The sequence below is a fragment of the Oryza glaberrima genome, chromosome 9 (genome assembly GCF_000147395.1).
Source record: "Oryza glaberrima chromosome 9, OglaRS2, whole genome shotgun sequence".
Classification (NCBI taxonomy): domain Eukaryota; kingdom Viridiplantae; phylum Streptophyta; class Magnoliopsida; order Poales; family Poaceae; genus Oryza; species Oryza glaberrima.
The window spans coordinates 985,397-1,010,097 of NC_068334.1; the positions used below are offsets into that span (position 1 = coordinate 985,397).

General features: G+C 39.4%; 2 protein-coding genes across 2 annotated transcripts; both read right to left on the bottom strand.

Annotated features, from left to right (window-relative positions):
• Positions 1–9,844: 9,844 nt before the first annotated feature.
• On the bottom strand, positions 9,845–10,709 carry LOC127785366 (agamous-like MADS-box protein AGL62). The gene has a single exon (XM_052312795.1). The coding sequence runs from the start codon at positions 10,683–10,685 to the stop codon at positions 10,128–10,130; it is 558 nt and encodes a 185-aa protein (XP_052168755.1). The 5' UTR covers positions 10,686–10,709; the 3' UTR covers positions 9,845–10,127.
• A 5,460-nt stretch (positions 10,710–16,169) lies between these two features.
• On the bottom strand, positions 16,170–24,187 carry LOC127784632 (protein RGF1 INDUCIBLE TRANSCRIPTION FACTOR 1-like). Its single transcript, XM_052311977.1, has 4 exons — positions 24,170–24,187; positions 18,655–19,032; positions 16,568–16,717; positions 16,170–16,337 (listed from the first exon to the last, which is right to left on the bottom strand). Exons 1-4 carry the CDS (start codon positions 24,185–24,187, stop codon positions 16,170–16,172), a joined length of 714 nt encoding a protein of 237 aa, XP_052167937.1.
• Between the last annotated feature and the right edge of the window lie 514 nt (positions 24,188–24,701).

Below are 24,701 nucleotides of genomic sequence, written 5' to 3' on the forward strand. Positions count from 1 at the left end.
ACATGCATGTAAACAATAGAGGCAAACATATGGTGAGCTCTGTCTTTTTTGTTGCTACAGATTGATGATCTTCAAAAATATCTCTAACTCTATCTGGCCCAATATCCGAGGGGATTGCCTCCCTATTTGGTATAGATGAGCTCACAATATTCAACTATTAGTTATGTAGAAGTTATATAGAGAAGATGCGACATCGATTGGTGACTCCCACTTTCCTTAGTCATGCTCTGGTTTGAAGAGCAAACCAAAATTAGTCCTAATAGGGCCTATGTCTTAACCCTAATAATTTAGTCCCTTTCTACGATATTTTTATGGCAGCGAGATCAAATGTCATGCAAATCAATTGATAGCAGTAAGGAGCAACCCAATGATTGCTATATCATGTATGGACAATCTCGTTTTAGCAAGACAACACATATATTGCAAATCATTTTCATGACTAAACTTAATGTGTAACCTTCCACATGGAGATCTGCATCTATCAATATAGAGGTTCTTCATAAATGTTGGACAAGGAGCTGATAAATAATTGCCATACATCTCATTTAGATGAATCGAGAGGAGGCCGAGTGGTAGCAGTGGGGTTTGTAAGGATTAGGTCATGGCAACAAGAAGAGATGCCTCATCCTCTTGAATCCTTGCACATTGGGAACGAGGAGATTAATGAGATAGTATGTGGGTGGATGGCATATATTCAATAGGAGATTAGATGTCGGGCTTTGGTTAATTTAAGCAATTTTGGACTGCAATAGCTCCCTTCTCTAACTTGAAACAGCCCTGCTATTGAGAACAATGGAGGAGAAGATATGGCGAGTTATTCCCTTTTCATTGACATAGATTGATGATCTTTTAAAATATCTCTAACTCTATCTGGTCTTATATCTGAGGGGATCGCCTCCTTATTTGGTATAGACGAGCCAACGATACTTAATTATTTGCTAGTTATGTACAGCGAGGCGCCTGTGGTGACCTTGTCAATCTCAAGGATTTGCCGGCCCAGTCTTCGAAGATGCTCATAAGGGTAGGGTTTGCGTGCGTGCGTTCATAGGGGTGAGTGCGGTTCGTTGTGAGTGTCTACGTTGTACTGTGTAATTCTCAAAAAAAAAAGGTTATATAGAGAAGATCTGGTGTCAATTGGTGTGTCCCACCTTCTTAGGCATGTGTGGGTTTGAAGACTGAACCAAAACCGATCCTAATGGGGCCTACTTCTTAACCCTAGCCATTTTGTCCCTTTGGTTGGTCCCACTTTTAATTTTGAGTCACGTGCTGACTTGATGACTGAACCAAAACGGATCCTAATAGGGCCTATTTGTTAACCCTAGTCATTTTAATTTTGTGCTAGCAAGATCAAATGCCATGCAACATGATTGATACTAGTAAGGAACATGGCAATGATTCCTATATGATATATTATTGCTATATGATAGTATTGACAATCTTTATTGCAGCAAGACAGGATATGCATTACAAATCACTTTCATGGCTGAACCAAAATGTGTGGCCTTCTATGTAGAGATCTGCATCGATCAATGTAGTGGTCCATTGAAAACGTTGGACAAGAGTTGATAAACGATCTCCATACATCACGTGTATATGCATCACGAGGAGAGTGGCATTACATCATGTCAGGGCTGTGAGCTACTATATCCTCAAAAACGCGTTATGTATACTATGGTTAGCAGTAACATAAAATATAACTGATCCTATTTCCCATGTTAGGAGTGTATGGTCTAGTAGCACATAAAAAGTTTTCCAACATATATAAAATAGGTATTACAGCCATTGCGCTGTAACACATATTAGATGTTACCACATACATGCTAGTAACATCATGTTATAACCAAAACACCTTGGCATACGACCGACAACACATATCTTTACCAATAGCAACACAAGTAAATAGCACAATTTTAGGTATTAGTAGTTTTTTTTAACTGTAGTAACACATAAGGATTTGATTACCAATAATGATTTAATTACCATAGTGATTTTGAAATCAATCCTTTTCATCCAGAAATGTACAGTAATATTTCAAAACATCTCTTATAAGCATCACATGTGTCTCAAATAATACAAGTCAACATGATAAACCGAATTGCATAGGACACAAAGTTAATGTTATTTGCATCAATACATAGACCAGTCTTGAATGTGTACAATTTGTAAACAAGATTAGGGAGTATACGTATTTCTATACTCTTTATAAAATTACTTACCTTCATCCACTGGTGAGACAAACTACTGAATAATCATTTTTTCTCCAGATCAACTGATCCTCTACTTGCATATGCATACAATTGCATTATGTACAGTACTACAGTACAAATCTTGAATTTGTAAAATTTACAGTACCTGCAGTTGATGAAGACAAAAATATCTCAATGTTAGCCCATAGAAATTTACATGAATTGTATACATCAAAGAAGGACTTCTCTACACATTGAATTAAACCAAAGAAGTATCTAAGACATACACTGCAATTGTTTTGGCTAAAAACCAAAATCTCTAAAAGGCTCCATTATTTTATTTCTTATTAGCATTGCTGTGCTAAGGGAGAAAAGCTGAAAAGAGAATTCAAAAATTTTCAGAAAAAAAATAGTACTTTTCTAGGAATAAGACCTAGCAGACTTTCGCACAATTGAGGAAGAGTATAAAGGCAGATTTTTAGGAGATATTTTAATCAAATCGCATTGAGTTAGTAAAAAATGCTGGATGAATAAAAACTTTCCAATGAATAATGTACAATTCAACACTGCACCTTTGGCATCCATTGCCTATGTGGATCATATCTGCATTTGCATCAATTTTTATTTACCTGAAACCATGAAGGCATGAACTTGACTTATGAAGAAGCCATGCATATAGGTTACAAACAAAGAACGCTAGTTTGTATTGTTTCTGGTGCCCGCCCCTTTGCAGTTAGAAGAAAATTACAAGAGTTTTAGAAATACTAGTACTACGCCCACACATTGCAATGGGATCTAGAGTAATACGGGGTGGGAGGGGTGGGCCATTCGGTTATTTGGCGGCGCACAACGTGGTAGGAGGATAACTGTGTCTTTGAACTTTGAAGTAGTAGATCTAGATAATTGGAACTGAAGCAAGTATTAGTACTACAATATTACCATGCTAGATCTCAGTTCAGTAAACTAAACAACATGGTTGTCGCTCCAAAATAATGCATGTAAGCAGCAACATTCACCTAGCTTACTGAACTGTGCTATTATTATTACCAAATTAGAGATCAGTTCAGTAAAGAAAACAACATGTCAGTTACTCCATTATAAGGTAAGCAACCTGTAGTCAAGGCAGGCAAGCAACATTCATCGATTCACCCCCAGTTTTGCTGGATCAATCTATCTAAAACACTATTTTGCAGGCTTGTATTAGGATAGTAACTCTAGACATGGCTGCTTAACATATTGTAGGTTTCTCCTATGGTCAACGAAGATCAGCAACATCACAGTTAACGATCGAGATAATGATTATTCAGTAATAGAAGTAGACATGCTCGTAACTATGACTTGAATAGGTACATGATTGTAGTGCCAAGCCGCAGCATGTGGCCGGCGGCCGGCAGCAGGAGGGCTGCACGGCCCTGAGGCGGCCCACGGATGGCGGGCGTGGCAGCACTGGCTGCGGCAGGCATGTAGGCAGGTCACATGCAGCAAGAGGTAGCTGGCAATTCAGCGAGCAGCAGCTATCAAGAAGAGAAAATGTTATGTTCTCTCACAATTGAAATCTGAAAGAAATGGCATGATTTCCTGAGGATCTTTTTTTCAGCGAGCAGCAGGCAATGTCCAGACTCTAGAGCAGTGTTTCTTGATTTCCTTTGGTCTGGGGAGTAATGGTTTTGCGCTGTTGCAGGCATGGGAGATTGGGAGGGAGGAACCACGCGCGGTATAAGCTAGCAAGCTATTGTGCAGTGGACCGGAGTGTATACTTGGTGACTGAATAAAATTAACGAATCACCAATAATTCTCCAATCCATATGCTAAGTTACCAAAAGCCAGAATAATATTTGATCCCCTTAATTTCTCTTGTGAAAATTAGGATTGCTCCTGGAGTCCTGTACGGCTGGTTCCTTCACCCAAACCCATATGTCACTCGTGGCAGTTGGTCCTGTTGGGATACGCGTAGGCTACGATAGCATAAATTAAAATTTTCTATCGCGTAAACCAGGAACCATGTAAGTATTAGATCATAGATCGTTACCACTCGACGCGCTGCGCAGCGGAAGAAGACGCTGAGAAGTCGAAGGAACTCTCGCGAAGTAGCGCGCGTCGATGTAGAGGAAGTAGTCGATCGCACCGGCTCGACCTTCTCCTCCTCGTGCGTTCTCCTCGCCGTACTCCCATGCCGATGTGCTAGCACCCGCGCGTGGCTAGGGTTTTGCTCAAGGAGGGAAGTGACGGCTAGGGTTTCTCACGTGATGCAATGCCTTCGCCGGTCACACCCCTCACGATTATATAGGATCCATCACTCGGGTCTCCAAGGCCCGTAGGACTCTTATTCGGATCCCTATCCGAATTAAGCTCATATTGGATCTCCATCCAATCCCCTTATTCCGGCCCATTAAGCGTGCGACCCTGTAGGTTCATATATACTCGGCTGTAACCCGAAAACGCCTTTTCGGTCCACGCGTCAACAGCGGCCCCTAGCAGAACGTATTGACCCACCGGGCATACATAAATATCATATCGACTGAACCTCTAGTGTCTACTTGTATAAACCCCTTTGCCTCACGATATCGATTAAGCTCAAGGCTAGATATGTGCCATCCTCTAATAGCTCAATCATTCACTCGAACCTGTTGATAGATTATATAACTTGTGATTGACTCCTCAATCACCTTTGGCATGGCCATGCACTTCCATAATCTACAACATCGAGGGGCACAGAGATATCTCTCCATAGGAGGGGCAAATCCCATCTTGATTATTCGTATCCCACTACATGTTTCATAGCATGCCCGAAAACTACTTTTATAACTACCCAATTACGGAGTAGCGTTTAGCAGTCCCTAAGTAAGCTACTACACATGTTGGGAACCATGATAATCTCAGGTCTAAGGATTCAACACCAACACTAAATGAGATAACTGATGACACAACACATATGGCTCTTGCAGTGTCTCATGTTGGGTCTATCCAACAACATGTTCACTAACATGTGTCCACATTATTAATTTGGTATCTCTATACCATGATCCATGAGACATGATCATCAATTAATACATGTGCTGATCATCTAAATATATTTGTTCCACATGTGTGATACAATCATCTCTATGATTACCTTTAGGGCATATCACTAACAGGTCCAAGCACAGCAGGTGATAGTAAGCACTCATTTTTTTTTGGTTCCTTCTCTGTCGATCTGTTGCACAAAGGTCAAATTTCATCCCTTTTTTGGTTTTCTGAACTTATAGTGAATCACTGCTGATGTTATGAAAATTTGTTTCTTCTTTGTTTGGAACATGCTGTATATTAAGATTTTATCTCACTTACATGAAGTGCTTGAATTTGTTTGAAGTTTATAAATCTCAATTGTGATGATGGACATATCGACTTGCAATTTTCTGACATATCTGAACTCTGAAGTATGTATTACTGAAAATACTGAATGTGTCCAAAGTATATAAATCTGAATGGTTACATGGGCATATAGGCTGGCAATATTTTCTGACATGTGATGGACATATATATCCCAAGTATATCAAATTGTGATTTGTGAGTAACAAATGTACACTATATATAAATTTTGCGGTTTGAATGAGCATATTTGTGTGAAGTCCATGATTCGCCTTGGTAATTAGGGTCAAAGTATGCCAATGTGTGGTCATATATAATTAATTTTACTTGTATACATGTATTCACACTGGTGGAGAAATGATCTTTACTGGGTCGACCCAAAACCACAATAGTCCCAGTTCCAAAAAGAACCGGGACTACAAATGATCTTTAGTCCCGGTTGAAAACCCCAGAGCCATTCTATGTTACCAACCGGGACTAAAGATGATCTTTAGTCCCGGTTCATCCCCTGTCAGATGAATGTCAGGGGGCCGAGGATCTTTAGTCCCGGTTGGTGTCACCAACCAGGACTAAAGATTCCTCTCTTTAGTCTTGGTTGGTAATATCAACCGTGACTAAAAGGGTTACCAACCGGGAGTAAAAATGACTTCTCCACAGTGTCCGTACTGATGATTGACACTTGTGACTTCATCAGCAGGAGAGTATATATAGTTGCTAGTTTCCTGAGCAATGACTCGGTTTAATTTGTTTTCTGTATCAATTGTCAGCATTCTGTACCAATGAATCGTTCCTGAGTATATATGCTACTACGTACAGTAGTCTACAGAACTATTAGGTGGTGATTTGCCCTCTTTTGTGCATACTGTACATGTAAAATTTTATGGTCATGCCTTGTTGTATTAAAAGGCTAATATTTGTCATGCAAGCAATTTTTTCATTTTATTTATCACAGTAGTGTGTTGGCTTTGTTTGCAGAATTTACTCATGGGAAACTACTGTTAAAATTTAATTATAGACACTAATCTTGAGATCACTCTTAGCTTTTAAAATACTGATTTTGTTTGCAGGAATCAGAAGTACATAAGCAAAGTAACCCACAGTAGTTATGTGAGAGAATCCATGTTATGAAGTTGACAGGAAATTGTGATGTGTGTTTTGGAGATATATGCAATTTTTCCTGGACCTCGATATAAACAAAAAAAAAAGCATTTTCTTTCTCAAGGATGATGTATTTGTGCTAAATATTTTGATTTGGGGCAATGTAGTTTGGTGACATGTCATTGAGAAGAATGATCATGTGGATCAGTTTAGTTTATCACTTGGAAAAAGTGAGCATAAATTTATGGTTCTGTTTGGAGGCATGTTCTTGATAAGAGCGAACATATCTCATCTCATCTCATCAAATGAATGGGGAATGTTTATTCTTTCTCACATTAAGCCATGTATGCTAGACTAGATGAACTGTTGGATTTAAAAAGAACGGTTGGATATATACAGAGAATAGGAAGACCGGAAGAATCAGGAGATTTCTTGGGAGCAGGCCTAGGACTGTGAGTAAAATAAAAATGGGTAACTTTGATCAGATTAAAAAGAAATGACCCAGAAGGTGACCATTAAACAGTCCCGCTGTTCATGAAAGAGAGAAAAAGGAAAAAATGTAGACTTCCTTAGGAGAAGGCCTAGGACTGTGAGTAAAACAATATCATGGGTAACTTTTTGATCAGATTAAAAAGAAATGATCCAAAAGGTGACCATTAAATAATCCCGCTGTTCATGAAAGAGAAAATGAAAAAGGAGTAGATGTAGACTTCCTTGGGAGAAGGCCTGGGGCCGTGAGTAAAAAAAATATCATGGGTAACTTTGATCAGATTAAAAAGAAATGACCTAGAAGGTGACCATTAAACAGTTCCGTTGTTTATGAAAGAAAGAAAAAGAAAAAGGGAGTTGATGTAAAAAGTGTAACATTCTCTCCTCCGATGATTATTCCAAAAAAAAAGTGTAACATTGGCATAAATACTTCTGGTAAATTAGAATAATACAAACAATTCTAATAAATACCAACGTTCTCAAATGGTTCAAAAATTATTGTTTTAAAAATAGGATGTTCAAAACTTAACCCATATCAAAATCAAGCATGTTTATAAAATTTGATATGAAATGAGTTAGATTTAAAACTAAATAATCCTACTACCACAATAAATTTTATATTTTTTCTTTAACATGCTAATAGAAGATTTACAATAAATTTCACATGCTAGACATAATTATGGTTAATTATTTGTTATCATGATAATATTTCCATTATAGCTAAAAAGATTGTAACTAAACTTGCTGTCAAATTTGTTCGTCAAAAACTCTTTTAGAATATCTATACACTTTACATATCATAACATTTAATAGGGAGCGAGATCATTATCGCGCGAACGCTTGAATCTACTGGCTGGTATATATTGAATGTTGTTTGTGTTTCTTTTGTACTATCTTTTCTATCCATTATTAGATGATTCCATATTTGCTAGCACTGCACAGTTAGCTAGATCAGTCCAAAAGTTTTGTAATGTTTCTTGAAAATTATATTTTATGGCCATATCTACTTGTATATATGTCCACTGGAAATAGTTACCAGATTTTATTTCAGGCAAAAATATATACTAGTTTATGGTTTGATTGAATATTTTTTTAGCTGGATACAATATTTGCAGTTACTCTCCCTCCGTCCCAAAATATAAGCATTTTTAGCTATGAATAATATGCTTATATTTTATTCATAGCTAAAAATACTTATATTTTGGGACGAATGGAGTAAATTAATATTTGTTAAGACGATTGTTTTTTTTGTTTGCTCATATTGGGCATATGTTTGAGGCAAGGTACCTTGCATAAGCACCATTGCTTGGTCATGTAAATTTGTGTCGTTTTAGCTTTGTAAAAAAAAATAGTGGTCCCTTTTTTAGGTGAACTGAAAAAGAACGTAATTCTATTAAAATAACTCTATTTTAGAATGTAGATCGATTTAGATTTAATATTATTAAACGCGTTGCATTTCATTCTAAAGCACATATTTAAATGCATTGTTGGTTCATTTTAATTTTCTAGTACAAATTTAAGTATATAGGAGATTCAATTCAACATAATGAAGGGTTGAAATATCCAGAGTGAACAAAGATAAATACTCATTGAATTGAATCGTTCAATGCAACATGTCCAAGTGGAGATGATTGGGTAGAGACCAGTGTTTTAAAAGACGGAAAATAGGTGTCAAACTGATAGGATATCAGTTAATCGGAATACGGACGATTAGTCGGAATAATTCGAAATTTGTCCTTCACAGAAAAATATGTATATTTGCTTCATATTTCAGTTTTGCTTCCATTTAAACATACATTATATTGTTACTACTAAACCAATTATACTTTTAGCACTCAACCAATTACTAGTATGTTAATGTTGCTGGTAATACTCAGCCAATTGCAACAAAATAGTTTCTACTGTGGATCATGCCATGATTGTAGGTTTGTAACTATCACTAGCAAACGAAGTGGAAACCAGCACCATATGTGTGGGGCTTGGCCCATTAATCAAATTAAGCAGTAATTAGTCGCTAATGGATCCATTAATTGGACTAATCGGCTTTTTTTAACGTTCAAACAACAAATCCTGTTCCTAGTTCATCTAGCCGACTTGGTCTAGTCAGCCGACTTCTTTCACACTGGTATAGACATGGCAATGAGAAGAGAGGCCTTATCCTCTTGAACCCAAGAAGAATGAAGAGGTAGTACATAGGTGGATTGTCAGGCTCTGGCTAATTTAATTTGCACTTTATATTGTAATGGTTTCCATTTCTAGCTTTGAAACAATCTTGGTATATATAAAGATAGCACGTAGGGTGTAAGATGACTTTAACTTTATTATTAAAATAGAGCTTGTAAAGTAATAAGTCATTTTCACTTTCGCGCTCGTCTTGTGAGAACAACTTGAACTGTTTATTCCATGAAGAGGAAAACAACCAGAAGAGCTTTTTCTTATTTCTTGCGGGTGCTACTAATTACTATGTGGCTAGCGGGGTGTCACTCTGTTATGGTCCGAGAGAAATTTAACAACAATATATAACTTTGATTTTGTGCTTTTATCCTGTCTCAGTCCCCTGCTGTTTTGTATTTCATTGTAAATAACTTTTATTCCTCTTAATAGAAAAAATGTGCTCCTTGCGTATTCCAAAAAAAAAAACAACAATATATAACAAGAAGAAGAACACAAGAATGTAGCTAATGCATAATTCTTTATCAAAATAAAGATGATTACATCCGGTGGCTGCAGCCAATACATGGAGGTGAAGAAACGCTGAGCAGATGACGATACAGCAACAGGACATAATAAGATGCAGGGATACAAAATACTAAATCTCCATGGATGGATGGAAGCGAAAGCAAACTTCAAACTGCGGATACAACGATCAATGCATGGACGACGATGGAACGATGACGACTAATACAAAATAAAAGGGAAGCTAGGTCGATCTCGATCTGTGACGACTGTGAGATCAGTTTATTCTTCATGGAGATGCATTTCATGGAGAGGTGGTAGATCTCGAATTCAGAAGCCCGCGGGCGGCGGGGTGGTGGGGGTGGTCGGGGTCGGGGCAGCGACAGCGAGCAGCGCCTCGCGCAGCATCTCGTGGGCGCGCTCCGCCACGCCGTCCCGCAGCACCGCCAGCTTAGTCACCATGGCCAGCACATCCTCCGGCGCCATGCGACCCACCTCCGCCTCCAGATCCATCATCCACGCCGCCGCGCCGCTCTCGCGAAGCTTCTCCTCCGCCTTCTCCAGGCGCGCCTTGTGCGCGTCCACCATGGCCTGCAGCTGGCCACACTGCCTGCTCAGCTCCTCCATCACCGACCAATCCACCTCTGGCTCTGGCTCGGTCTCCGCCGGCGGCGCCGGCGCCGGCAACGACGACAGGAAGCGGTCCATGACCGACGGGTCGCCGATGGAGTAGGCCCTGTTGCCGGCGGGGGAGAAGACGACGGCCGCCACGTCGGCGTTGAAATGAACGGACAGCTCGCTCGCCATCTTGAAGAGGTCCGCACGGCGCTTGGAGAAGCACACCTTCCGTGCCTCCTCGCTCTCCATCTTCCGCCTACTCGCCACCATGATCGATCCAACACCTCTCTTCGATCTGACTACTGCTACAACTAGAGGCTATAGATGAGTTTGGGATGGAGGTGATCGATGGACAAAACGGGTATATATAGGCCTGACCTGACGCGTATCGTGAGTTGTCACTGTGCAGGCAAATCTTCCAACATTACTCCACTAGCAGGTGTTTGCAAGCTAGCTAATACCTGGATAATAATTAACACGATAATTAATGTCATGGTAAATGCTCGCAGTGCATCCGGGATTCCGGGGAAGGGTTTTACAACAAGTTTAATAGCATAGCCAAGTGCCGGCTCCAAATCATTTATAGCCAACTTAATAGCCAATTCGTACAATAGTTATCTATAAACATATACTGCATAATTAATATATGGTCCCACTTATCATACACACATGCATCTTAGAGTCCGTGCTACAGCTGGCTACAAATGTGTAGCCCGCTACTTCTCTCTGCTCTTTTATCTCATTGAAATATGCTTATAGCCTGCTATTGTACTTGCTCTTATGAGTAACAGCTTCAAGATGGCATCAATATACCCAATTCATCATCTTCCAATTATGTTTATATATGCGTACATATATTTTGCACCTATATATCTCTGCTGCTTCTTTTCTGGAGATCATATATATGAATAATATATAACGAGTTTATCTTGCTCACTCAAAGGTATTTGATTAGGATGTACAGGTATTGCTAATCTTACCTACGTACTATGTCTACATCCGCAGTACAGATAAAAGATTTCGATGTGTACGTTTGCTGTTGTGCACATATACAGGATTTATGTGCAGTACAGGTTATTTTTGTATCTCATTTATCTATCTATCTATTGCCAGCGCGCGATCAGACATGTACAGATATCTGGCGTGTGCTGTATATTAATCACTATTGATTGGAGTAAGGTTTAAGGGCCAGTGGAGCACTGTTAATTACTACCTAGCTCAAGGGTCAGCCGTTCCTCCTCATGTCAAAATTAAGCAATCTAATTGGCCAGTGCAAGCTGTATAAAAATTGAATTTTGGGGTGCACCTGACATGTGCATGTACAAGTACAATTAATTTATAAAAATCTGTAATGAGCTCCCACTAGCTTAGCCTTGTGTAATTTTATAAATTACAGATTTTTCTTTTCAAAATTACAATGGGGATTATGGAGTGGTATTATCCTATATACATGTGTCGGTGTTTAATATATAGCACCAATAACATGTAGCCATGGCATGTTGGTCGTGTCGTACACTCTTGTTATACTCTAACCCTGCCAGGAGTTAATATATTATGGGCCAAATAACTAGTGGGTTGTGGCATGAAATGCCGACCATTAAGGCATACGGCTTTAGCCTCCGCACCAATCACAATCACCCCAAGCGCTCCTGTGCATTTTCCTCAACCTCCCAATGCATATTCCTCTTATCCAATGCCGCTCATCTCATATATCATATAGGTTCTTTTTTTTTTTGGTAAAATCAAAGGGTAGGCTAAAGCCTAATGAACCCTACCTAGTGGATCCACCCCTGCACCAAGCCTACAACCATCGTCTTATATGCTTGCTCCAGTCGAACCATTTTAAAGGAGTTAATCTGTTATGAGCCAAACAACTGTTATGGCCTGAAGTATCGAATTGGCCAAATGGGTCATTAAAGCATACCACTTCAGCCTCTGCCCAGTCACGATCATCCCAAGTGCTCATGTTCATCTTCGTCAACCTCCCGAATCCTGTTGCTATTCTCCATGGAATGTTTGTCTCAGATATCATATGTAGTTCAAAATTAATAATCAAAGGGTACTCTAGAAACTATTGAAGCTTACTTTGATGGATTCGCCCTGCATGGGAAGCCTGCATCCATCCCCCGTCCTATACGCTTGCTCCAGTTCAACCATGCCAAAGGACTTTGCCAATCACATAAGAACCAGGGTCCCCATGGTCAACGGCTCAGGGAGTGTTGGTGCCACATCATCTCTTTCCCGATTTGTTGAAGAAGGCACGCGCCGATCATAGATCAACACATGACCCTCCCTAATGATATAATGACAAGGCAGAGTGAGATCAACGACAAGTAATGCAAAGCCCCGAGTTCTCGGCCACAATGGCTAAGCTTAGGCACAATCCCCGCGGTACCCGAGCAAGTCTTCGACAAGGTGCTCGGGCATAGGGCCACTACCACCCCACCAACGGTGGTTTGTCAGTGCAAGCTTTCTTGCCTTTGGCACTCGATTGTCTTTCCATTTCAGGGCGACAAGTCAGATATCTGCCTAGGGGTGTGCAGTGTGATAAGACAACAACTGCCACCCTTGTCGTCCGTTATTTTGGCTGATCACTTAAGAGAGTGGACAAGCAATTGAAGAAAAGCCTTAGTGCATGCCCAATGCAGGGTGCACCCCCATAGGAAAAGTGATCAAGCACCCATGTAGGGATATGCCTCACACAGTGCAAGCCATATCCCCATTTCATTTTTGCACTGCAGCACCTGGCAGTCAGTCACATTTTACATTTAAACCCTTGAGTTATTTTTATTTGCATATACATCCATTATTTGCAATATACCCCCTAAAAATCACATACATATATAAACATCAACCCCTCTCTCCTCCCCATCTCTCCTCCCCATCTCCCCTCCCCATCTCTCCCATCCTCTCTCTCAAGATATCCGGCTCTCCCTTCCCGGCGCTGCCATTCTCCCTGGTCCTAGGCGGCAGCGGCGATGGCGGATCAAGGCGCGGCGGCGGATCAAGCGGCGGCGGCGGCGGATCGAGCGCGCGGCGGCGGATCATGCGGTGGCGGCGGTGCATCGAGGCGCAGTAGCGGCGGATCAAGCGCGCGGCGGCGGATCAAGGCCGCGGCGGCGGCGCATCGACCGGCTCGGCGACGATCCGACAGATCAAGGCGGTGCCCACCGGATCGAGCAGCGGCGGCGGTGGATCGAGCGCGCGGCAGCGGATCGAGGCCGCGGTGGCGGTGGTGGCGGCGGTGGCAAATCGAGGCGGGGGCGGCGGATCGAGGCGGCGGCGGTGGCAGATCGAGGCGGCGGCGGTGGCAGATCGAGGCGGCGGCGGCAGATCGAGCCACGGCGGCGCCGAGATCCATCTTCTTCCCCATCTACCTCCTCGGTTCCTTGCCATCTTCGCGCGGGAGGTCGTTGCAGCAACGGCGCGGGGCGACGGCTTGGGGCGAGGCATCTCTCCAACGCGGCTCCTCACACGTGCCTCGCCCAAAAGCTGCCCAAACCACGCGACCCTCAGCAGAGCGTCGTGACGCTAGGCGAGGGTGCGGTCCCGGGCGATGTGGCACGAATATTCGTCTCGGGTGTGGTGAGACCACGCTCCACGCTGGAGCGTTGAACATGGCCTTAATGATTGGGTCATCCTTGTTGTTTGGGTGCTTTGGAAACACAGGGCAATGCTGTTTTTAATTCCGTGTCTGCTGATATTAGTGGGGTTTATGAGAGCGATTAGAGAGGAGGGTGTTTTGTGGTGTACAACGGGGGCCAAGCACCTTTCAGAACTTATCTCTAGGCGTGTTTAGGCTTAGCTTGTTTGTTTTTTTTTCTCTTGGGGTTTGTGTTTGTACAATGACATTTTTAATCCATTCTTCTTTAATGAAATGATAACAGTTCTATTGCGTATTCAAGGAAAAACAAATCCAACTGAGACTTTCTAAACAACCGATCCATAAGATTTTCACCTGTTGGATGGATAGATTCTTTTATATAATTCATTTAAACTTTCTCTTGAAGCAATAAGCAACCGAAGGCATGAAGAAAGAGCGAGCTAAGCATACCAATAAGGGTGTAGCTATATTTATGGCGCCATATTTTTCATCAAAAAATAATCGGCATGTATTTGCATTGTAAGTCCCTAAATTACATATGTAATTTTAGTGTATATACAATATAAGTCTCAAAATTACATATGTAAGTACTAAAATTACATATGTAAATTTAAAAATTACATACTAATTACATATGTAAGTGGAGTGTAAATGAGGTGTAACTACTGTGCAAAGTGGCTGAAAAAAATAGACTATAGCATATGGCGCCATATTTCTAGCAACTCCGTACCAATAATGCATGTACCTTAGTTTCTGCCATGCATGGGGATGGGTAGAGTTGTTGACCTTGTAGCATGTGCTGCGTTTCAAATAATGTTGCCATGGTAACTAGACTAGTGTGATATCATTGTTTCCCCATGCCAATCCATCTGGTGTGGCCAAAAGGTTCATATTTAAAAATAAGTCTTAGGAGATCGAGTTTATTTTTAAAGTAAAAAAAATTAAAAAGGTTCAAAAAATAAAAAAAATCATGTACATGTGCATAAGGGTGTGATGCTACATCAATTTGTGTTGTGTGCCTTTTGTGCCATTTGTGGTGTGAGTGCGTGGAGTTTTCCGCTTTTCCTCCCCTTCTTCTGCTTGCTTGGTGTGCTTAGTACTTATTTGTTTTCATTCTTGAACTTGTGTTAAATGGGCATGAAAGAATCAACTAGACCCGAGGAACCTCATGCGTCCGTGAGCTCTTGTTCTCTGTGTTTGTCTTTTCGTCATCTCATTAGGAAGACTACAAACTGAAATAGAGATTTTGCATCCCGGCCAGTAGCTTTGCTCGATTCAAGTTACAAAGGAATATTAAAGCAAAAATTCGCAATGCAGATGCCATATCCCCAAATCGATACACTTGATTTCTTGAATATGAATTACTAATAATATGATGTCGAAATGGTAGTTCATCCATTATCTTCAAGTTGGCATGATTGAAACACTGCATTGCAAGTTTGGGCCAGGGTACGGGAGGCGGCTGAAAGCTACATTTGCCCTTTTTGTGGTGATATATATTTTTCAAAAGGATGGCTTGGACTCTTTCATTTTTAAATGAAATAATATGCATGTATTCAGGAGTCGGACAAAATTCTTTGGGTAGCAATGAGTTGGCTCAACAAGATTCCTCCTTATTGATCTATAAGAGATTTTTAGTCTAGGGGTTCGATATCTTGAATTTCAACATAATTTCATAATTGCAGTATTTCGTCGTTGCCTAAACTGTTTATATACTAGTTTGGACTTCGGACCAAGATAACAACGAATGCATGACTAGATAGACTTCAATATAAGTTAACAAACTCATGTCAACTCGCATATTGAATATTCGAATAGTTTGGTAGGGAGAGATAATAATCTTCCCGAAGTCACTGAACAAATCAAGAAACACACATCTCAAAGAAAATGCAACACTTGAGCTCAGAATAAAAAAACAAAAGAAGGGATAAAACAATAGTCAATCAGAAACAATATTCGCCAGTTTAAACTAAATTATTATTTTGATAATGACAAAGTATCAGCAAATGAGAAGGCAACTAATGCCAGGTAGCAACAGGAATATGACAAACATGTTGCACAGCACAACTTAAACATGACAAATAGGTAGCACCGATCCATACAAGCTGGTTTGTAGCTAAATTATTCAGCATTTTGGGGGCGCATTCACATCAGAAGAATGGAGCCCTTTCAGGGTTTGCTTGCTTGCGAGGCTTTTTACGCAGCTTTGTATTGGTTGGATGTTTCTGATTGACATTTGATGCATGATTTCGTGAACGAGAAACTCGAGTTGAAGCTTCAGGCCCTGAGAAGTCATCTGGGGATATGCCTACCTTTTTCTGTCAGAAGAAGAGAAAATCTAAACAAAATTAACAATAGCCAATACTCTACTTACCATGATTATAATTTAACAACAGTGTGAGTAATTAACATGAAATCTAGTAAAGCAGAATCAAAAACATTATCCATAGCATAAGCTTGTCCATTAATGAAAAACAATTGAGTCGAGATGATGATAACAAGATATATATAAATATATAAATAGTAGTTAATGTGTGATAAAAATAACCTTGCAGCTAAGTGAACAGGTAAGGCTGGGTGCATTGTGTAGCCAGCAGTGGCAACTCGTGCAATGAGGTGTTCCATCTTTAGGTCTATGATGTTCTGACCTCTTTATGGGCCTTAGGTGCACTACCTTGTGCCCATTGCATTTGAATGTCTGCAAATAGAAAGATAAATATGTTAATACAAGTGATGAATGAAATTTAATGGCTCAAAAGGTGGTAGCCTAAATAGTGCTTTAGAAATCATCTGAAGCCCATACAAAGGAAGAAATGTTGAATTCTTAATCAAATATAAAATGTTGAAAACCAATGCATACAGTGCAAGCTCAATAAAATTATAGGGAATCTTACTGTCACTTATCAGAATGACAATACGGATCATAGTTTTAATTTTTAGATAACATTTCACTGGACATATATAATCTCTGCACTAGAGCGATATTATTTGAATCCGTTAGTGTGTCAAGAAAATGCGCGCATGAAAGAGTACTGTAGGCAAAAGAAAAACAAATATATAAAATGTTGAAAACCAATGCATACAATGTATCAGAGGATAATTACAAAATATGCATCATATAGTTGTAAGGATATCAAATATGTATAATGTCAAAAGGACATGACTGGAAAGTAGCATATGAACATAAATTCCATCACATCTATTAGGTGTCAGCATAGATGAATACCAATTATAAACTATATGGAAACCAAGCATGATTTCCAGGCTTGTACATAGATGTGTTTCTGTATGAGCACAATTATTAAGATGTAGTCAGTTTTGGAAATTTTGGGTACAATCAAATGTATGCATGGTTGTGAAAATGACGTGTAGTCTCTTGATCAGGCAAAAAGGGTTTATGAAGAATTGACTTAGTTAGAGGTTCTGGGTCGATCTAATTAATGGCTCCATCTACTATTGCGGGATAACATATATGGGAAAGTAAGTTACTGATCAAATTTGTTATTGTGGTACTACAAAAGATGAATTACCACTAACTATCATATGTGAGGGAATGGATAGTAATTACTGATTGTCTTCAGTAACGCTGTTAGGTTTCCATGGGAAATGTTTATGTTATTAATTAATTTGTAACTATTTTTGTGTGCATCTGTTGCACAGTTTATTAGTGGCGCTTTTGTCCAGAACTTAACGCTAGAACATGTGTGGTTTCGTGTTTGTGGACACTCTTGTTTATGTTCAAGGTGTTATCACTCAGTTGTTACTGAATTATACAAATTACTATGATCTGAATAAAATCTCAACAAGCTTAAGTGCTTGTTGTTGTCATCTTAGAACACCGAATTTAATTTCATGGGATGGATGCATCAGTATAAATATCTTTGCATATGTGCTAGCATAACTACAATGATATTTAGATACATATTTTGAATAAATATATGTATGCACCAAATTATGCATTGCAGATGAGCTAATAAAACAGTTTTATAACCACTCCATATGTGTTGGAAAAGAATAAAATCTTTTACTTCGAGCTTAAAATTGAGTTCTAATGATCAGGGCATTCACCTCCGGATCATTATATCCATTTATCCTAGTAGTGTTAGGCTGCTAGACACATATCCTTTACTAAGTTACTGCACAATCACTTGATCTTAAAACTTATTTGTTCTCATTTCATTAGAAATTAAGTGATTTGACTCTAATTGTGTCAAATTGAGTTTGAGCTGTGGGGTGCTAGCTAGCTGATCAGTGGATGAGCAGTATACATGATGCGCTTAGTATGGGTTTGCAGGGTTCTAAGAGGACCAGACAATTTGTCTTCAAACACATATCGGCACGAATAAATTATCATTCCTAATGCTAAGACTTAATAAGAAAATGAAGCAAATAATGATCAGATCATTGATAAGCATATAAAAGTATCAAATATATACTTAGTTGTTGCCTACATAAAAAATAACATGATATATAGGAGTTTCAAAGATTCAACAAAGTGTTTATTGCACACAAACTGACCTAGCATGATTAATTAAATCGAAAGAAGTTAATTAAATTAGTTGGACCTAGGGAAACTAAATTAACTAAAATTTTCCAAGTTGATTAACCACAGTGCAAACTATATCTAAGTAGTACCTGTATGTAAGACATGTCAATCCCAAAATTCTGCATGTCCTTGACGCGGACGACGCTGCGGAAGATGTAGCGGCGGACCTTGAGGAGTTGGTGGCTCGGTTCATCATGTGTGCAGTGTGGGCATATTGTCTTGAGGCAGTTGATGCAGAAGATGCTTTCCTCAGCCCTATGTGCATTCTCAAGCTGATCATGCACGTCACACTTCCTCCAGAATATGGTTCTCAGCAGTACGTTCAGCCACAGGGGTGACTCATCATCATCCATGTTCCGAAACAACTCTGATGTATCAGCCAATAAATTCAGTGGGTTTGAACTGTTGTCCTCCTCTTGATTGTTGTCGAACAGTATTGGTTCCTCCACCACCGTAATTTCCTCCCCCTGGAATTCATCATGATATAGAGTTATCAATCTTCTGTGGACATCTTGAACAGTTTATAATATATATATGAAAAGACATAATACAAAACAAAAAAAAATCGACAGTTATTTGTTTAGTTATTGAATTGACAGGACATACAATTATCAATCTTCAACTACTAAAGAAATTTTGAAACATATGCAAAGTATCATGAATTAATCAGCCAGAAGTTAAATTAAAAAATAAATAGAAAATTCGGTGGAAATTATTGGAATTGTTTTGACTTTTGAACAGATGTTCAGTATTGCTGTCCTATAGGTGGTATAGTATTATTCATTGGGGCATTTTATCTAGTTTGGACAATTTCTTGAACTCCAAGGTCTCATCTCTTATATATTCCTCGAGGAGTTGCTTGCTTTCTATTACTTAATTTGAGGTTTTGCTCTGATTGAATATCAAATCTTGTATAAAGATTGCATTGGTCCGTTCACACATTAATTTGGAAAGCTTATGCATTTTTTTTCACAAAATTTAAAATTAACTATGATACTACTTCATAATCAAAGAATTGTGACACTTGGATTAGAGAGTGTAAAAACCTTTTGGAGTTCATGGATTAATTAAGTCTTGTGAAAAAAGTATCCAATAGTTGAAATATAGAAGGTAGTAATTAAGTAGATTTAGAATTGGGGCTAAGTTGGTTTCCACCCAAAAGTTTAAGGAAAAGTGTCGACTGAAAATCTATAAGAATTCAGCTAGGGACCGAGGGCATGTTTGTTAGAGCTCCAACTCCTAAATTTAACTTCAGGAGTTGGGTCTAGAGTGGAATTGTGGAGTAGCCTAAACCCAGCTCTACATCTCTAGTTCATTTTGTGAGAACGCTCTAGCCTCTACTCCCATTTTAGATAGAACTGAAACTGTGTGCCTGGAATCCAGCTCCAAGAGAGGTGGAGCTGGAGCTAGAGCCGTGCCAAACATACCTTTCACTCACTAGGAATCAAAGTTAGATCTGGTGTGAACAGACTAAAATTGTTAGTTATTTGAGCATGATAATACATAGATAATAAACAGCTGCTTAAAATGGAACTTTATTTCTGACTATGCACCTAGACAAACCTTAAAAGAAGTCATTTTTGAGATGGAAATAGTAATTAATAGTAGATTTAGGTCTTATTCTACGTAGGATGCCTGGGGGTTGTCTTACCCCTGCATGTCAAGTTTTTTTTTTTACCCCCAAAAGTTCAATGAGAAGTGCCGATCAGAAGGGAATCTATAGGAATTCAACTATGGACTAAATCAGTAGGAATCAGTTAGATCTCATGTGATCTGATTAAAATTGTTAGTCAGTTGAGGATGAGAATACATTTTATAGATAATAAACACCTGCTTCAAAAGGAAACAATCTTTTAGGACACCCCCCAAATGTAGGAGTACATGCACAAAGAAGCAGAATAGAGAGAACGCTTAAATTACACACAGAAAAACGAAATAATCAAACAATGAAGTTAAAAGCACTAAGAAAATTTCTTTCAGTGGAGAGTATTCTGATGTACCTTCTCACTTGGATTAGTCTTACTGGAAGGGGACGAGCTGCTATTATCGTCGGGAGAAGGAAGCATGGTGATGGACAATAGAGACAGTATGAGGAGGTTACTGTTCTAGTGGGGATTTCATCTGTAAGCTTAGGGAGAAGGGGATATATATATAAGAGGAAACTAAAACATAAAACTACATAGTCCAAAAATAAATAATTTAGCTCGATTAAATGCATGCAATGTGTAACGTTTTAATTTGAACAGTAGACTTATAGCCTTATCTCCCCATTCTCCCCTCTTCTATGAGCTGTATATCTCACAGATACTTCTAAACATAGTCATTGCAAAGAAGGAATACTCATCATTAGTACATTAAATCCATTTAATTACCTTGTGCCAAAAAAAGAGCTGTGTGTCACTGATGCCACCTGCTGGCAGCAGAAACTTAAGTATATGCTATTTTTGACTGGAAAAAAACATAAGTACACATTTATGCATCATGATCTCTACCACAGTTGTCATGCACCGTATGTATATATATGCAGGGCCTCACATGAGAGGAACAATTAATTACGGTATGATCATTATAATCATAGGTTTAAACATCTATCTATCCATGCATTTTGCTCGGCCAATAACGAGTGTCAACTATATTCGATGAACACATAAAACATGTACACTACGATCCTGATAATGTCAATATTTCATGTAGTTGATGATATGGAGTTCCACCATTAAGCCCGTACGTATATACATCATCACCCATAACTGCAGTGAGCAACAATCGAAATAAGGGATCGATATTGATGAGCAGCTTTGGAAGCTTCCCATATTTTTGTTATGTTGTTCTGGTCAAATTTGTATATTAATTCTACACAGCTATTTCAAATTGTTGCCAGGTAGTAGTTGCAACTTGCAGCATGTTGTTTTTTCGTGATTTATTATCACATCACCTACTACTGTACTAGCCATCCCCTTGTGTAAGCGTGTGATAGTCTAATAGCGAAAGGCTAGTCTTATGTCCTCTTTGGAGGGACTAATTTTTAGTCCCTGTCACATCGGATGTTTAAACACTAATTTGAAGTATTAAACGTAGACTAATAAAAAAACCCATTCCATAACCATGGACTAATTCGCGAGACGAATCTATTGAGCCTAATTAATCCATGATTAGCCTATGTGGTGCTACAGTAAACATATGCTAATTGTGGATTAATTAGGCTTAAAAAAATTTATCTCGCGAATTAGCTCTCATTTATGCAATTAGTTTTATTATTAGCCTACATTTAATACTTCTAATTAGTGTCAAACATCTGATATGACATGGACTAAAATTTAATCCCCGGATCCAAACACCACCTTAGAAAAGGGGGGAGGGATTTAATTAACGTGTGCATATACTAATTTATGGTTCAATTAGATTATACATTCGCCAAATTAACTTGGCTCAGATTAACGTGCAGTTTTGAAAATAGATGGACTCTTGCAGAATCTACATTTATTTGCGAACTGTTTGAAAATATATCTTAATGCATGGTATTTTTTAGGGAAAATGTACACCCTCCAAAACTTAATCTGCTTGATATATATATTGTGGTCAGTTATTTAAATTTGATCCAAAATTGAAGTGCATTCCGATTAAGTATGTATGTGTGTATATATTGGGGGCTCTGAATATATATAGTTGCGGACTAATCGAGCGAGGACTAGAGGCAAGGTGAATGTCACTTGGCAAAATTCAACTAAATAAAACCCGATTGTTCTAGAGGGTATACATAGACATTTATAGAGGAAAATAGAGGTCGGGTTAAGTGCTAATTCATGGAGGTGGAGGGAGACACTTCCGAGATGGATCTAGTCTATTTCAAGGCCCAAGGCTCAAGTTCGGTTTCAGCAACAACACTGTCTTGTTTTGACGATTCCTGTTGACTCGAGATGGATTTGGATATGAGACTAGATGTGTTTGAAAGGTGACGAGATAAGTTTTCCATCAAGTCCAAGATCACCCAAATCAGAGTTGGCATGAAGACGCTAGGGTCCGTTGAAGTCAGTGCTGTCTCCAGAGACCGAACTGGATTCCAATACTCATTGGACTTGAATATCTTGTAAATCCTCCATTCATCCGATGTATTCTTTGGCAATGTTTTATAGTTATCATGCTTGGTTGTATGCCTATACTTGATGGTCACATCAATTTCATTTGTCTATCCCGGTGGTGACCTTTTATAGTGCACGGGAGGGAGGGAAGAATCAATCCGTTACTGCAGTAACAACGGGACCGCGGCACAAAGTGTTTCCGAGGAAGAGTAAGCAAGAGAGAGGATGAACAAAGCAGTTGTGCGGTGTCATTTGTCTTTCCCGGTGGTGGCTTTTTATAGTGCACGGGAGGGAGAGAAGAATCAATCCATTACTGCAGCAACAACGGAATTATCCTATTTAAGTCGGGATTGATTCGTCCGTTACATGACCATTAGTAATCTTGCCTATATTGAAATCGTATCAATTGCACTGAACGAATTGGATTCAATTCCCGTCCATTGCAAAATTTAAGAGAGAGAGAGGGACCAGCAGCAACAACTGCCTGCCTCGCCATGCCACTGCCTCGGCTCGGCTCGCGTGCTGTGGCAGTCCCACCACCACCTCAACCAGTCAATAGGGCTCTCTAATAGCTCTCTATTTAAGTTGAGATCTCCCAACTTAAATTTCCAAAGTGGTATTAATCCCCATAGCATTAATTGTGGGGGCCAATGGAATTTATTGAGAGTAAATTGGGCCTAGCCCATTAATTCTAACAGCAGCAGCGCAAGCTCATCGTCGCTTGACGCAGAGGTAAGGAGTGTTGTTTCCTTCCCTTTTTTTTTTCTCTGGACATTCATATGAAAAGTGCCTAACTCTTGACACTTATAGCACATCACCTTAAATTTATCAAACCTCTTGTTGTGACCTCGACCAACACCACCATCAATGCTATGAGTGGTGAGAAGCAGCTAGCTTTTTTGGTTAATGCAGCCACATACTCACATCATTTCCTTCTCTTATATAAATTCAAACTACATGCCTGAAACTAACAGCCGGCTAATCAACTCCGATCCAGCGAGACTCATGCAATGCAAAGCCATGATCCAGGACCTATTCTCTAGCCAGGAACTCATTTTGTGTTATCCTGAACTGCAGCACTACTGTATGACCAGTTACACATGCACACATGCAGCCAACTACTTTGATCTTATCCTTTAGCTAACTAAATCATGCAGCTACGTGCAAGCATACGCCTTACACATTTTAGATATTTGACACCTCCTGTGCAGCCGCATCCCACAGCTCTCAACACGCACATATCATAAGTACAACCATGCACTTCCTTAGGTGCCACACACTATAACATTGGGCAAAACCTATACACGTACACGCTACATGCACATGACCAAACTAAACATGCTTATTCACTAATGACAAGATTAATTGCTAACATTCATTAGGTTATCCAGTATGAACAATGATACCTTGGTAACCTAGAGTGGAAAAGGATGAAAGAACACGATATATCATAACCACATCAAAAGTCAGAACTAGCAAGCAGCATTGAAAGTTATGAAGTGCTCTAGGAAGGAATGAGAATTACCTTCTGAAAGCTCCCCATTGCTTCTGCACCAACACGAATGATCATGGACTTCTCAAAAACCTCTAATACTCTTGTCGGGTCCCAAAATTAAAGATTCAGTAACCGACATGTTTAAACTGTATCAAGCCCTGGATCAGTAGATTGATACAGGTTCAACTATATTTTGTAATGAAATCTTGCTTGGTGAAATGTTGAAATCAAATGAGATTTTAGAGAAAGGAGGAGATGACAAGAGTCAAGTCTATGGAGAAGAGGGGGACCTAGAGGTTGTGAGAAGCACAGAGTGAAGGAATTGAAATGTTTTCTGTATGGGTGATTGTCTTAATAAGCAACTTTTTCTCATTGTGCCGTTGCCTTTTTTGCTTAGTGATAGGTTCATTCACATTGCACATTTGACTATTTGAGTAACCTTTTGTGGCTATATAAACAAGTGGCTTAGTGCATGTTTTTTTTATTTCAAATACAATCAAATCCTTGAATTCTATTTTCCCTAGGCTACCATATCAGACTCTTGCGCCCAAGTTTGACACTT

Excerpts from the sequence above, each read along its gene's own strand:
- LOC127785366 (XM_052312795.1), bottom strand. The coding sequence starts at position 10,685 with ATGGTGGCGAGTAGGCGGAAGATGGAGAGCGAGGAGGCACGGAAGGTG.
- LOC127784632 (XM_052311977.1), bottom strand. Across the intron at positions 16,718-18,654 it reads TTGACATGTCTTACATACAG|ACATTCAAATGCAATGGGCA; the intron begins GTACTACTTAGA and ends TTCTATTTGCAG. Across the intron at positions 16,338-16,567 it reads CCTGTTCACTTAGCTGCAAG|AAAAAGGTAGGCATATCCCC; the intron begins GTTATTTTTATC and ends TTCTTCTGACAG.